Raw genomic sequence first — 15,507 nt, forward strand, 5'->3', positions numbered from 1 at the left:
TTGGCATCCGTTTGTGAAAGAAATCCATTCTTAAACATCCAGCCTCAAGTGCCTCAATATAGAGTCGCTCTCGTGTACGCAACCGCGAACATTTGGCTCAAAACCTTCACAAATGAATTAGTGGTGTGGTAGTTGGTATGGATAGCGTTCGTCTGGTAAATCATCATTAACTGCATTATGATATTATGTTTAGCCCCCCAAATGACCGGCTCATTTTCATGAAAACCGAGAAACTATAACCCAATATCATTCGTTTACTCCATTTCTATTGAAAAAACACAAACAGAATGTCTGTACGCTTCTGCTATATCTTTAAAATCTTGATAAGTCGCATGTCATTATTCAATTTCCTACAAAGTAGGTTGTATGCTTATTTAGCAATCGATTTATCCAATATTTTTGCAAGGCTTCCAGAATGGTTTTCATCTGTTTTATTCTGAAGTTGATTTTCTTCAAAAGCCAGACATCACATTGTGCTAAATTTGGTGAATAAGGTGAATGCTAAGAAACATGAAGAATTTTTGTGGCTGAAAATAATAATATTATATCATAATTAAGAGCGAGTAGTTGTTCACTTTTTAGATTTCTTTCTTCGCGTATCCTTTCGTTAATATTCTAGTACCCCCTCGTAGAATTAAAAATGTTTTCTTTGGAACAAAATCGTATCACAGTATAGTCTCAAAATTTAAGAAAACAATGTTTGACTTTGATTGACCGATATTTTAAGGACGAGGCGAATCGATGGTTATCACTGAGAGCTCTGAATTTTGATCTCTGAATTAATGTTAAAAGGAATATCAATGTTTTAAACTTATTTTTCTTTTATTTTTTTTTATAATTTCAATGTACTTTTATGTTTGAAATATTCTCTTCTTCAGTTTGAAGAAATGTATTAGGTATAACATATTAAACATGAGCTTATTGTTTGTTTATTTGCGATAAAAAACAATTTTAACAGTGTCGTATTTGTGGCATCTAAGAAATTATCTTAAGATGATGAATGTTTTATTTCTATGAACAGAATGACCTCTACCCAAGCTTTCTCAATAAAGTCCTTACGTGAATATTCAGGTAGTGTGTAATTATATAGACACGGATGTTTTTCAATCTCAGCAATTTTAACATTTCCGAATCTAGAGATATTATTTACCAATCGTGACGCTAGTGTAATAAAAATGTGTCCTCACTCTCAATGCCAATATGTCATTCGTCATCAATTTATGAATTCTCGCCATATACAGTTAGATTGTACTTTGCATTAAGGAGAATTTGTTTTAGAGCCAGGTAGGAAGCATAGTCCTAGACGAATAATCTTAACAGTTAAGTATTTTTTTCTGTAATTTTCCATTGAATATTTCAGGATAGACTTGCAGGCAGGTGATAGAGTGAAGTATAGATGTAAATTCCCAGATTGACTTTGATATGATTATCAAGGAGTATCAAGTTCGAGTGTTTATATCATAACATCTGGCAAATTACCTATAGAACCTTCGGAGTTTTCAAGTGAATTTTCAGATTCCATTGTTACATAGCTAATCAATAGTTTTGACAAAGAAAAATCGAGTTTTTCTTCTGGAACCAGCAATTTATTACCTAGGGAAATGCTTATATCAAGTTAATCGGAATACAATAGCCAAAATATCAAAATTGAAAAACAATAACAAGCAACAGTTAAAGACATTGCAGAAGATGTGTAAAATTGGAATATTTAAGTGTATACAAGAAAGTTTAGATAATGTAATGAAATAATTCATTCATTCACAATTGAAAAATATTTGTAGTTATCAAATTATTTTCAGTTGCCTTCAATTTCCACACTGAAAGGAATGTTGTCTAGGATACCTTTTGAAACTGGTATCAATGGTACTATCATGGAACAATTGAAGTAAATAATATAAGTGAACTTGACCGCCTTGTATTCATAGCAATTAAAATAGAAGAAAATTACTTGCTGCCGTATCTTTTATTTTTTTTTCAGGTTTGTATGGGGTGAATTGTACTCCAGAAGCAGTTTACTCTCTAGAGGGGAAACCGAATTTAATGGATGTTATTTGATGGAATCATGTGGGATGAAAATTTTCTGTTGTTTATTATAGAAGGTTGATTTATTTTACAATTTTATTTGTTTATGTCTACAGAGAGAATATTTATTTTTGTTTTTAAAAATTTTTATGTTCATTGCTCTTTAAAAGGCTGTATTATATGTAGGTAATTGGTTTATTTTCTTGTTTTGAATTATTTTTACTTTGAGACTTTTGTTTGTATAAAATATTTTTTTTAACTCCCAAAATTATAGTACTATATAATCGTAATGATATTATTTTACTCATTTATTTCTGGTTATTATTTATTTACTTATTAAATTCTTAAATTTTTTTGTTAAAAAAATCTGTATCTTGTTAGTTATTATAAAACTGATATTTTAATCATGTCTTCTGATTTTACTTGTTTCAGTTGAAATATATCTAAATATTATTTTGTAAAAAAACGTGTCCCGGTTTTAGGTATTTTTTATCGTGAATTCAGGGAACCACGAAATCGGAACTGGATGAAAATGGATAACATAGAATACAGTGAATATTGTAAATTTAAATTAACCGCGAAAATAGATTAGTTCTGCCATCTACCATCGAGGGCATCAGCATCGAAAATCCGACGTTTTGTTTCCATTCAATAACAACTAAGTTTGCATTTCTTCTTAGGGTATGTTCTGTGCAGTATAACTAGAGAAAATCATACCAAAAACGATCCTACGGACCAATCCGAATGTCTCTATTTGATAATATAACCTCGGTATGCTACAAAAACTGTACTTTTTAATGAGGTAGCGACTTTAGTCTCGTAACAACTTTAAAAGCATCACTTCATAGTTTTACTTTCATATTTATTCTTGTGGATAATTCAAACTGGGAAAAAATGAAACACTTGAGTTTAATATGCTTCTTATTTTCTATATATATATTTTGATAGAACTTACAATTTAAATCTTTTCGATAAATTTCTGTTACAAGAATACACAATCGTTTATACATATACGTCATAAAATATATATAAAATATTTTATAAACTAAAAAACTTGTGCAAGTTTACTACTATCACAATTTGCGTTTTGGAACTTATATTTCCCAAAAAACGACTGATATATCTTCATTTAATTTGTGTGGTCGAGTTATATTGATTTATAATGTTACCAAAGATCAGAAAATACTGTACATCTGTATTTATACTTTGATTTTAAATATTTAGAACATTTTTATATAAAAAACCGTATGTGCCACAGTTTATCTCGACTGTTATATATGAAATTGACACCTTTTGTAGCCTAAATCAATTACATTATTGTTTCAGTGTTGAAGATAAACTATGTATACATAAAAAATATCTAATTAATTTTCCTTGTTTCTTTATTCTGTGTTTCAAATATAACATTACAACCATATTTTCAATTATTGGTATCATTTAATTAACTATTCAACACAGGTCATGTATTTCCACTTATAGATGAATTATACAAAATCAGGATAAGATAATACTGAAAACTTTTGCACTTGTTCATTCATTATCTGAAAGTCATTGGTAATTTTTATGTAACATCTTAATTGGTACAAACAAATTTATATATCCAATAGTTTTTCTAGAAAGTTTTACCGCGGTAATTCTGCAACTGATTTTAAATGTTAAAATACGCGGATGGTAAAATTACCCAAAGGTTTACAGGTTAATTGACTTTAGTTATAATACTAGTCAAAAATAAAAGAATACATCTTCAACGGCCAAAATAATGATTTCCTTTCATTATTTTTATTAGGTTAACCCGATGTACTCGATCCCATGCTCTAAACTACTCATTATATTCTTGGAATTGCTTTCGACGATTGGACCCCGTTGACTTAGTATTTTAATTTCTTAAACTTTTTATTTAGACATTCTTGGTTGGTTATCTCAATAAATCGTCTTCATTTTAAATCCCCTACTATTTTATTGTTTTCGCAACTGAAGTTGGATTATCATTTTTTGTAAACGTCGTTCCATATAGTATGAAAAAAATTCAACCAAAACAATGTCACCCACAAGTAGCCGCAGCTGTGTAGTTGATTCCGAGATGATTTCTCATGTGTGTGGCGAATACACATTGACAGAAAACGGAGAAACCTATATGGGACGAAAAAAATGTATCTTGCCTATTTTGGCATCCGTTTGTGAAAGAAATCCATTCTTAAACATCCAGTTTAGAATAAGTGCCTCAATATAGAGTCGGTCTCGTGTACGCAACCGCGAACATTTGGCTCAAAACCTTCACAAATGAATTAGTGATGTGGTAGTCAATATGGATAGCGTTCGTCTGGTAAATCATCATTCATCATAATTAACTGCAAACAAAATTGAGGCCGGTACTAAAGAAGGTATGGGGTGTAAATTGAATAAGATTGATGATTTGGTGATTAACATAATAGGGAAAGATAGTTCCATTATGGAAAATCCGGAGCCTTAAACTTAAAAGGTAATGGGAGATGCATATAAGTAACCTTCATTTAATACCTGGTAATAAATAGAGAGCTTTTTTTATCTAAAACACAAGTTAAACAGTGAACAGCATAGGAAAAAAGAAGGACAAAGAAGAAAAAGAAAGGAAAAAGAAGTGGTTCACGACCGTCAAGTTGAAATTACGACATAAAAAGAAACAATAGAGTCAAATGGATAAATACTTATATAGATTCTAAAAGGAACCCCTTGGGAGGAAATCATCATTATTTAGCAGTTTTTCTTAGTTTTGGGAATATACAATAATATCGTTGGATGAAGTTCATATAATTTTATCCTATTCGGCAGTAGGTTTGAAGTAGATTTGATAACTTTCAATTGGAAACAACTGAACGATCTCATATAGTATTACACTGCCAAAATGATTTTTATAATACGCTCAGTTTCCATTTTTGTTTCTGTCAAGTTTATAAAGTCAAAAATACAGTTGACAAGACTAACCAATCTACAAAGTATAGTAGGATGATGGTTTGTCTTCTAAGACTTGTCATACACCACTTCGATCCGACTCCGGTCTGATATACGCTTCCGAGTTCTTTCTGATTTCCAGCTCGAGCTCGTTACATTTGCTACTCTAGTCCATATCGATTCAAAGGTTCTGGGCGCAAAAATTTCAGTAACTGCGATTCACTCATGATGGCACTTTGTTTAGAAGATGAAGATGAAGAAAACCAGAGACATTTTATGGAGAACAGAAGAAAACGCAGATTTTGGGTACATTCTTATTTTCTTTTATCATCCTGATTTATTATAGATATGTAATGTACTTCCTCTACTTTGTATGTAATAAGTGAGTATTATATTTTAATCTGTAGTGTACCTTTGACCTTTGATTTCTTCGTAACTTTTTTACAGATCATGTCTTTGTAGTCGGCGTGATTATATGCCTGGTCATATAGTACTGGATACAACTAACTTCTTTAAATACCTTCTTCTGGTTTTATATACGACATTATTGCCAATTTAGCAAAAAAACAAACACTGTAAAAACTCAAAAATATTATTACAGATTTCAACCGACAGGCCTCCTGCAGCAGTTAAACGAATAGACTTCAGGATCGGATGCATGATTCGAGTCGTGTGAGAGTGGGATCGGGGAGGTATGAGCTACGCTGTTCAAATTCTAGTATCATTTCCTAGATACTTGTCCTTCTGTATGATCGTAGCCGGATCGGAAGGATGCATGATAGGTGTGTCCTGGCCTTTACTGGGGCGGCCCGGTTTAGGTGTCCCCGTGTCCGGACATCTAAAATCTGAAAGCCAACTACCGACAGTATAATGCAGGCAAAGCTTCTACACATGAACGTTCTGGTCCGACATTAAACTGTCCCTTATATTTATGATAAATAGTAGTACAACACAGGTGATATGTCCGATAATGGATATTATACAAGAAGAATAAGGAAAGTCCGTTGTAGCAGGCTTAAAAAAATATTCCAAAAAGGCTTAAGACGATTTTTTAATTTAGTTAACAATCACGAAATGGAGGTGGTAAAAAATTTAGTTGTTTTTTTGTCCCAATAAGATGTTTTCTATTTCACATTTTATAATTTGTAGTTTAAACTAAAGAAATATGATGAACAATTTGAGAGAATATATATGAATTATATTTATTTGATAGTAGTAAATGGCTGGTTTTTATATAAAAATGTACCGTAATGAACCACTGAACAGGTAAAATAATTAAAAATATAGATTGTAGCGAATCAGCCAGTTCATAGACATATACATTAGGGTATATACAATTTACAGAGTTTCTACATTTTAGTGATGTTATAATACTAATGTAGGTACAGTCTTAATAACGCAACATTTTCTTACCACTTTCAATCATTGTTTGTTTTCTTTACTTTGAGCATACATGAAAAGAGTATCTAATACTCCTCAATACGGTAACTTGTCCACAATAAGTTTACTTAACAATTATTTTTATATATTAAACTTTATATGAAAACATGTATAATATATAATCTCTTTATAACCGTTTATAACATCTTATCACTTATAAGCTAATATAAAAATAAATTTTAGGAATAGATTATTATTTAATAAATAAATTTTAAGCGAAGAAGATGTACATTGTTTCCATGGTACTAAACATATCAAAGAACCTCAATTATTATAGTTTGTTGTATACGTACAAATATTTGGGTTTATTATAAACAAATATTATTCGACATGCCTTTTAAGTACGAATTAATTAGGCAGATTCTTTTCCACTGTATTTTCTCAAAAATAACAATAGAAATATAATAAATAAAAATGTTTAATTCTAAATTAAGATTGGTCAATTGTCATTTATTAAGACGATTTGACAATTATTTTCAAAAAACATTAACTGATTATGTTTTACATGTACCAATGAATATCGCTCGAAAATTTAGACATGAGGCGGGAAAAATGTATGTTTCAAAATTAGTGATTTTTTCATTTTCATTGTTCATTTAAAGAAAAAGAAGATTCTGAAGTTGTACTTTTTAGTCACTGGTTTAAAATCAAGTCACTAGAAGAATGGAAGCACGAAATATAGATGCAAGGGGTCGGAATGGTATTTGATATTTCACATTATTTATATACACTATGGAGGAATCATCTCGGCGTATCCAAAAGTGTGAAAGGAAGTAAATTAAGGTGGCGCTATAGTAGCAAGTGGAAGAAATTTAAAAAGAGCACTACAAACTATTAGAGTAGGATAGTAAATTAAATTTTTTTTTGAAAGTCATAACTATGTCAAAGAAACTATTAATAAAATTCGAAAATTGCACATAAAATATATGACTGCTAAATCCATATCATTTCCACTAGCGCTATTTTGGCGAGTTTTCGTATTATAATTTGCTGGTTGCAGGTGGACACTTTTCAACTAATACCCCATACAAGACGGTTCTCCTTACCTCTACCCTCCATAATGTACACAATAGAAGATTTAGATCATATTTTTCTTTTTTTCCATTTTCCATTCCATTCAGAAAGTACCAATGGTATTATTATTATTATTATTATTATTATTATTATTATTATTATTATTATTATTATTATTATTATTATTATTATTATTACACGTAAATTAGGACTAGCTCCCCTCGCTCGTCAACGTAAAATTAAATTAATTTATTTTGTTGGAATTATTTATTTATTATTTAAATATATTTATATATATTTAATGGGCGAAAGGCAAGTGAGAACTTGAGAAAAGTGGCTTCATTGAAAGCACCAAAAAAATAATATTAACCATTTCTAACTATATAAATGGATAAATTTTATATAATAAAATTAAATGATTAATACAATATAATATTTGAAAAATATTATTTTGATCCCTCCAGTGTGATATAGAAGTAATTAGTTTTATTTTTTTTTCTCTAAAAGAATGTTCAAATGCTTTGTAAATGGATCTCTACTGTGGAAAAAGAATTAAAAATTACCAGTTCCCTTTCTGAATTACATTATATTTATATAGTAGATTTATCGTGAATTTAAAGAAATATTTTTACTAGTAAATTTTCATAGAGGCTATTCCTAATATTTCTACATGGAAATGTTGAAAATAAACTATAAACTCAATTTCTTAAAAAAATTGTTTCGACGCTTGCTTAAGAATGCGTAGAACCGAGCTGAAGCCTCGGAGGATAGAGAAATCGTTTTCATTCTGTCTTCCTCAGTCGGAACAGCTTTCACTTATAGAAACTGTCCATATTACTTATATGTCTAATGGTACGTACAAAATAATAAATAAAATTATTTATATTGACTGTTTGTCCATATAGAAGTATTATATATATGGGAATCCCACATCCAATGTATGTTTTCTATCTTAAAGTTGGACGCCCTCTACGTTTCCTACCTGGAAGCTGTCATTCCAGTATTCGTTTTGCTTTAACATTATTTGGACGTGACTATATTATTACAATACTATTTAGTGGTTCTGTAGTTCTAATATGGCGGTGACTTGTGGCACCTTCTCATTTAATCCAATTCCACTGTTCTTATTCTATTTCTTATCGGCCATATCATATCGGTGATATTCTATATAATACTTTGAAATGTCCATTCAAATAATACGAATTAGATCAGTAAATTCACAAAGGCAGAATATTAGATGTTCCTTATGTCGCCCACCTTTGGACTTAATAACCACCCACCGCGTTTGTTCTCCATTTATAGAATATTGAACCCATCATATATTTATAAATATAATCTAAAATGCTTTGACATATTATTTGTATATATATTTGGCAAGTGGAAAGAAAAAGATTAAACTATAAGATAGTATCATATACTTAAGAATTTGAAAATAACATATAAAAAATCATATAATTTTATTCGATTCTATTTGTTTCAAAGTCATAGCTCAAAATTCATATCTTAACATTGTGTTAATAGTAGTGTTTTTTTAATAACTTCACCCACACAGAGCGCTAGTTGCTGTGACAAGCTCTACAAATCGTTTCGTTAATTTCACAAGATTCCAGTAGTTCCAATTTCTATTAAACGAATTAGAAGAACTACTAGAGGTTGTTCCTATAAACAATAGAATAGAATTGCTCGTCAGGTTTGTTTTTTCCAAGGCGTTGTATTGGTTGGAATGGTCCTATTAATTGGAATCCAAGATTTAGATCTTACACCTTTAGATTATTTTTTATGCATGTTTGATGGGCACTAATTCGAAGTTTTCGAATTACTACAGCCGATATTCAACAAGGCAGAGGTTAGGAGCAGGCGCTCTTGTTGACGACGCAGAAAATTTTTGAAGGCCAATGGATACATTTTTGATAATTTATTCAAAGAACAACAAATTTTTATGTATGATATTTTGTTTTACCTGAAATAAAATGAAAATTATATGAAAATATATGAATTGATTTACATTATTTATAGTTTGTTGTTTGGTCCATTCTTCTCCATCCACTCTGAATGTTGCCAAGAGGAAAACAAAACAATCAAATATGAATAATATCATGTGCTCAAAGAACACAAAATTTATTTGCTCTTCCTATTTGTTACGATCCCCTGAAGGCATTAGATATAATTGGTTCATGTAGAATGCAAGCTTTAACGGCGGACGCTATAGAAGTGAATTTATGAAAGCTTTGCTATAAGTATTTCAACGATGCTAGTAAAAGGTGATATTATAGTCAAAAGTTTCAGTTTTTAATAAGGTACGTGTGAATATTAAAATAATCATAAATCAATGTACCCATACAAGGATAAGAGAGTAGAGAAAAGAAATAAAATCAGCATTCAATATGAATAAGTTATGAAAGAATTCGACTCTCAACCATGAAGTACATATGGTAAAGGATTCTTTTGATTTTCGTTAATATTTACCCAAATACCTCAACAAACTAACTCGCAAATTCTTTTACTATAACCTCGTTTTTTTAATTGAAATTATAACTTAAGACATTCGTTTTAAATCGTTGATTGATAGAAGATATAAAAAAGATTCGGCGATAACAAACAATTCCAGAGATGTGTTCTGATGAATGTTTTGGTTTTCTTGTGTGAAACTATAAAGCTTCTCGCACACTGGTCACTTGTTTGTAGAAATAGTCCAATCCTGGGAAAGCTTGGGATAAATTAGTTACATTTATTCTTCTTCCAAGGCGTAATCGTCTTCTTAAAAGAGGATTTTCTAACAAAAACAAATCGTGAGCTGCCACTATGTGTACGGTACTAAATTTTCGTACGTTTAGTCACCTAAATGTGGAATCACTCCCAGATAACCATGTACGATATGTATTCGTATGTTTTCGCATAATAGGGCTTTTCATACGAACTTCAGAGGTCTTTTGTTGAATTTGGAAGAGGAATAATCTGATAAAGTGGTTCAAGGTTCTTTAGTATTTTTAGTATCACTAAGTGTACACACATGGAAATTTGAACTACCTATGTACAAAAACTATTTGACACTAACACATGGAAGCATAATAATCACAATTGCTTTAAACGTACCGTAAGAAAGCTTGTGCAGATGTTCGAATCATATTAAAATACACGAAATTCGATTAAGTACATTCTGTAACATGACAAAATTGACATAGTTGTTTCTATTCTATAAATATGCTAAATTGTAAATGATTCTATAAAAACTGATTAAATCAAAATTGACGTTTTCCTCTAAGGAATAATTCTATAATTATGTAAAAATAATTAGTAATGAGCAAATAGTTGCCTTATTTCTATTGGTTTGAGTTAGTTATGAGCAATATTTGTTAACTAATTTCCACGAAGGTATTCGAAATTGATTGTATTAGAATAGATGATAGAAAGTAACAAACACCAAAAGCTTACAACATATACAAATTGATTATTCGAAATAAATCAAAATAATCCAAAAACCACTATGGACAGTGGCATTAATGGCAAACAAACAAAACCCATACCAGTCAATAGCGATCTCAGAAAAGGAGACTCCATTAGCTCCAAGTTATTAAATATAATGGATAAAATCATAAAAAAGGGGCGGGTAGGCAAATGTTACTTAATGTGTGACAGAGAAAACAAAATCTTGTGCTATGCCGATGACTCGGAAGATTATTAAATATAATTAATCTCACAGGAAAACAGTATAATATGACTATCTCGACTGAAAGAACCATATGCATGAGAACATTAAAAGACCCCATTAGATGCAAATTAGAGCTAAAAGGTCAAATACTACAAGAGAATGAGACACATGTACCTTGGAATTGACATAACTAGTTATGGGAACGTAAAAGTCGAGGGAAGAGGACAAGTAGCTAGAGCAAATGAGGACGTGGGCTGTTTTCAGAACGTGTTCTCAAGCGAATGTCGGGAAAAACACTATTAGACCGAGAATTAGACCGTATATAATATTAACGAATGAGTATCACAAAGTAAAAAACAATGAAACCAACTTCCAAGTCTAATGAGAGACGATAGACTGGTGAAAATAGCAATAGATAAATCTCCTATTTGAAGATGGAGTAGAGGTCGACCACGGAAGAGGTGGACTGTTGATCTAGAACCAGAATGAGGAAAGAAATCAAAGAACGCACAGGCGTAGACCTATTATGGAAGAAAGAAAAAGAAGAATATTCTTTTAATTTACCCAGCACTGATTGTTTAAATACGACGACCACGTTACTTATAAATTTTTAAGTTTTTCAAAGATATTAATCTAGACAGATGCAGTATTAAATAATAATTGGAAAGTTTGATACTTTTCTGTCGACGATTATTCCCTGTTATAATTGTGGTCCTTTAATAGTCTCTAAGGGAAAATAATATTCTAATCTTTTGATAAAATATAGACTCTTCATCTTTATAAAAGACCTTTTTCATATCTGTACTTAAGCGGATTAATGATTCTATGTACACCACGAAAAATATTTAACAAAGAACATTTTTTTTGTGAATACTGTGTTCCAGTAAGTATTAGATTCTATATTGTAAAAGCTGATTTGTTAATTACGATCTTATAATAATTTGCTTATAAGAATTATATAAATCTTGCACTGTCCTCATTGATATTTCACTTTACGGATTCAATTTCAAGATTTTAATATTGTAGATCCAAATTAATTCAATCGCCGTTCATAAATCTTGATGCACTAGGATAATTCTTTAATTAATACGTCGAAATCGTTAATTTGAAGTGATTTAAGCTAATTTCTAGGATACCTGTTTTTGCTAATCTTATTTGTAAAGAATTATGCATTCAGTTTCACTAAATCAGTAGTATCTGTATTTTAAAATTACTTAGTACCCATTAATAATTAATAAATATATAATAAGTTATATAAAGTTTCATTTATGTAAAAATTCAAACTCCTGCTGGGAAAATACTTCGTCACCAATTCTTATCTTCAGGGTTACGTGAAACCAACAGAGAGGAAAATTTAATTCTTCATTCGCTTTTCTTTTATTAGAATATATGAAATAGAGTAACAATTGGTTACATAGATTTTGGGTGAAAGTTGTATATAATATTTGACATTTCTGTAGTTTTCTGTGATAAGTAGCTATGAAAATATTTTCCCACATTTATTTGCTAATGTATTTGGTTTTTAGTTCCATAGTTGACGCTATTATTTGGCAGTTTTGTAATACGTCATTCGGTAATAATTAAATGCAATTACTATAATCGTTATAGATTAAATATTATTTTTGTTATTTCTGTAAAACTATGAACAAATTAATTTTTTTATGTATGACAATTATCTTTTATAGTTTCTCGTTATTGTGGTAGCAACAGCTTATAAGTGCATACTCGAATATAGGGTAATCTTAAAGTATTATTCGATTCTTGATTAAAAATTTGGGTACAATTTATGTTTACTGAAAATCTATGCTATTTAAGTACACGTATGTAATTGTTATCCTTGAAATTTTGTTGTTATTCTGCCAGTTTCGTAATTATATGTGTCGAATACCTATGATATAATGGCAAAAATATTGGCGACAGAAATTTCGACGTCCACTTTTTTCCGTCAAAAAGCTTTGTGAAACCACACAAATAATATAGTCGGTGGAAATATTTTTCTCTACAACCAAGTTTAATCAATTCTTAGCAAGTTATCAAAGATATATGTGACCTGGTGTTGTAGTGCTGGAATACAAAGTGCTATTGACCAAATCAGATTGCTTCTTCGAATTTTTCAACTGTAATCTGATCACTCGTTTAAAGTATAGTACTAGATCAACTGTTTGACGAGGTTTCAGAATTTAAAGTTATATAACATCCCAATCCCACTATAAATTGTATAATATAATGTTTGAGACTATAAATGTTTGATGCTCAGTACATTAGAGAAGCTCAGATATGCATCTACCTCGACCAGTTACAAACTTTTGCGATGAAAGATCGATCGGAGCAAAGAGAGTTCCCACTAAAATTTCAATATATCCTCTATAGTGAACAAATATCACATCATTTGAATAACAAAACTGTCTTCACAAAAATGTCACCTCAAATGCCATCTTGGAAACGTCCTTGAAATAGCATAGAAGTCTTGGGACAGATTTTTGCAATTTTTTAGCTGTGTAAATTTACTTGCCATGTTTACCAATATTAAGTACATAGCTTCTTCATTCTGGCTCCGTTCCTCGCATTAAGACCTTGATAAGTTGCCACTCTTGCCAATTTGGTAATAATGGCATCTTTCTGAATTTAATTTAACCGAGGAGGCTTTAAATACACTTTTAATCAACTAAACTCAATTTAATTATTGAATTATCTGTCGCTGAAAATGACAGGTATGTTGAGTAGAAACTCTGATTTACGTAGTGTATGCTTTTCCAGATAACAGAAGTGTACATCAAGTTGTTTCAAAAGGAAAAGTGTTTCTTAATATATCACCACCAATACTATATTCATTAAAACTCGAGATAATTTTTTTTAGATAACCTATCATATCAAACTCTACAACGGCTTTATTTGAACTATTTCAAAAAATAACTTTCATCAACCTACTATTCGCTTCCAAAATCTTTCAGTAATTGAAGATAAACTTATAATCACCCCCAATTTTCTTTTTGTATTGTAATTTATATAATAATGATATGTTTATGTTGACAATTGTATATAGTTATAAACCTACTTCTTTAAAAATTGACCATAGAGATTGGAAACCACGGATTAAAACTGTTTATATATTTATTCTACGGATAATGAAATTTAGATAAGTTGTCCTCATGAAATCATTAGGTTTTGCCTTATTTCTGTTGAAATTTTTAATTTGTGACGTTGGGATCTATTGCATTGGGAAATAGGTTGGCCAGTTTAGTGACAACTTTTTTGCTTGTCAAATTTCTATCTATAAATACAGGTCAAATAATATTATAACTGATAATAGCCACATATCCTTTTAAGGATATTAATTATAAGTCTTTAACATCCAGTGACTAATATTATAGTTTTGCTCTTTTATCTCAACTGTTCATTGTTATTGATTCATAAGAAAAAAGGAGTGCATTTATAGCTACTCCATTTCTGTTTATTCATCATTTTTTTGTAGAATTCTATTCTACAATTTGGATCGTCTTTGCATATAGTGCCGTTTCTTTTAGAGGTTTAAAAGGCCCGTGTTCTTTAAATGATTGTGCATGAATATTGGGAGCAGAATTTTAGTGTTAGTCCAGTTTGTAATGCGTTAATAGTCTCACATATGTGTTTTTTAATTTGATTTCATGAATCGTATTGTAAATTGAAAATATAATTTACTACTCCTGTTATAAGCTACTGAGAGGGAATTAACTATTTGATGACGACTTGAAATGACGGTTATGTATTGAAATTAATAAACATATAAAATGAAAACGACTAGAGTAGTCTCCATGTAATTTGCAAGGTAGTTCACAAATTCAAACCTTCTGCACATGAATATTCTCTGTGATGAATATTAAGCTTTCTTACCCCTTACTTATTTTGTTAAACATTCTTAACCTTAGGTGAACATCGTAGTTTGATTCAAACAAAGCAATAAATTTATCGCACTCAATCAGGCAAATCCACAACCGGAATGTTTTTTCGCATTTTTTTCCTATCATTTAACGATTGTTTAATATATGATTATCTGAAGTGGCCTCTAAATTTTGTTGGTATATGTTGTTGTTATTAGGCTCCGTACTCGACGTGTCATCTAAACCATTATTTAAATCCATTTCACCTCCATCGCTTTCCATATCTTGGACGAATCTGGAAGTAATTAAGATTTAATACACATTGCAACAAGCTCCTTCTTATTTTGGGTAATAAAATAAATTTTTTATTGAAATCAGTGTTGGATTTATTGAAAAAAATAGAAATTAGATGAAGAAAATTAAAACTTGACATCTATAAATGAGAGATCAGATTACGTAAATCCAATAAACCATTGTTTTGCTTGAATGTTTCTTTCTAGTATATATGTGTGTAACCAAGGTCATTGGTTTGTCCAACACAACAAAAATACTAGATATGGTACAAAAATACAATGTTTTTATTACACACTGTTTGAT

General features: G+C 30.2%; 1 protein-coding gene across 5 annotated transcripts in view; it reads right to left on the reverse strand.

The window, feature by feature from the left end:
* Nucleotides 1-2,936: 2,936 nt before the first annotated feature.
* Nucleotides 2,937-15,507, reverse strand: part of LOC130448964 (class A basic helix-loop-helix protein 15-like) — a 165,734-nt gene continuing 153,163 nt past the window's right edge. For all 5 annotated transcript variants that reach the window (XM_056787685.1, XM_056786885.1, XM_056788418.1 and 2 more), the window contains one exon: nt 2,937-15,205. In XM_056787685.1, coding sequence (XP_056643663.1) covers nt 15,058-15,205 — 148 coding nt within the window. In that variant the 3' untranslated portion in view covers nt 2,937-15,057. The remainder of the gene's footprint in view (nt 15,206-15,507) is intronic.

The sequence above is a fragment of the Diorhabda sublineata genome, chromosome 1 (assembly GCF_026230105.1).
Source record: "Diorhabda sublineata isolate icDioSubl1.1 chromosome 1, icDioSubl1.1, whole genome shotgun sequence".
Classification (NCBI taxonomy): domain Eukaryota; kingdom Metazoa; phylum Arthropoda; class Insecta; order Coleoptera; family Chrysomelidae; genus Diorhabda; species Diorhabda sublineata.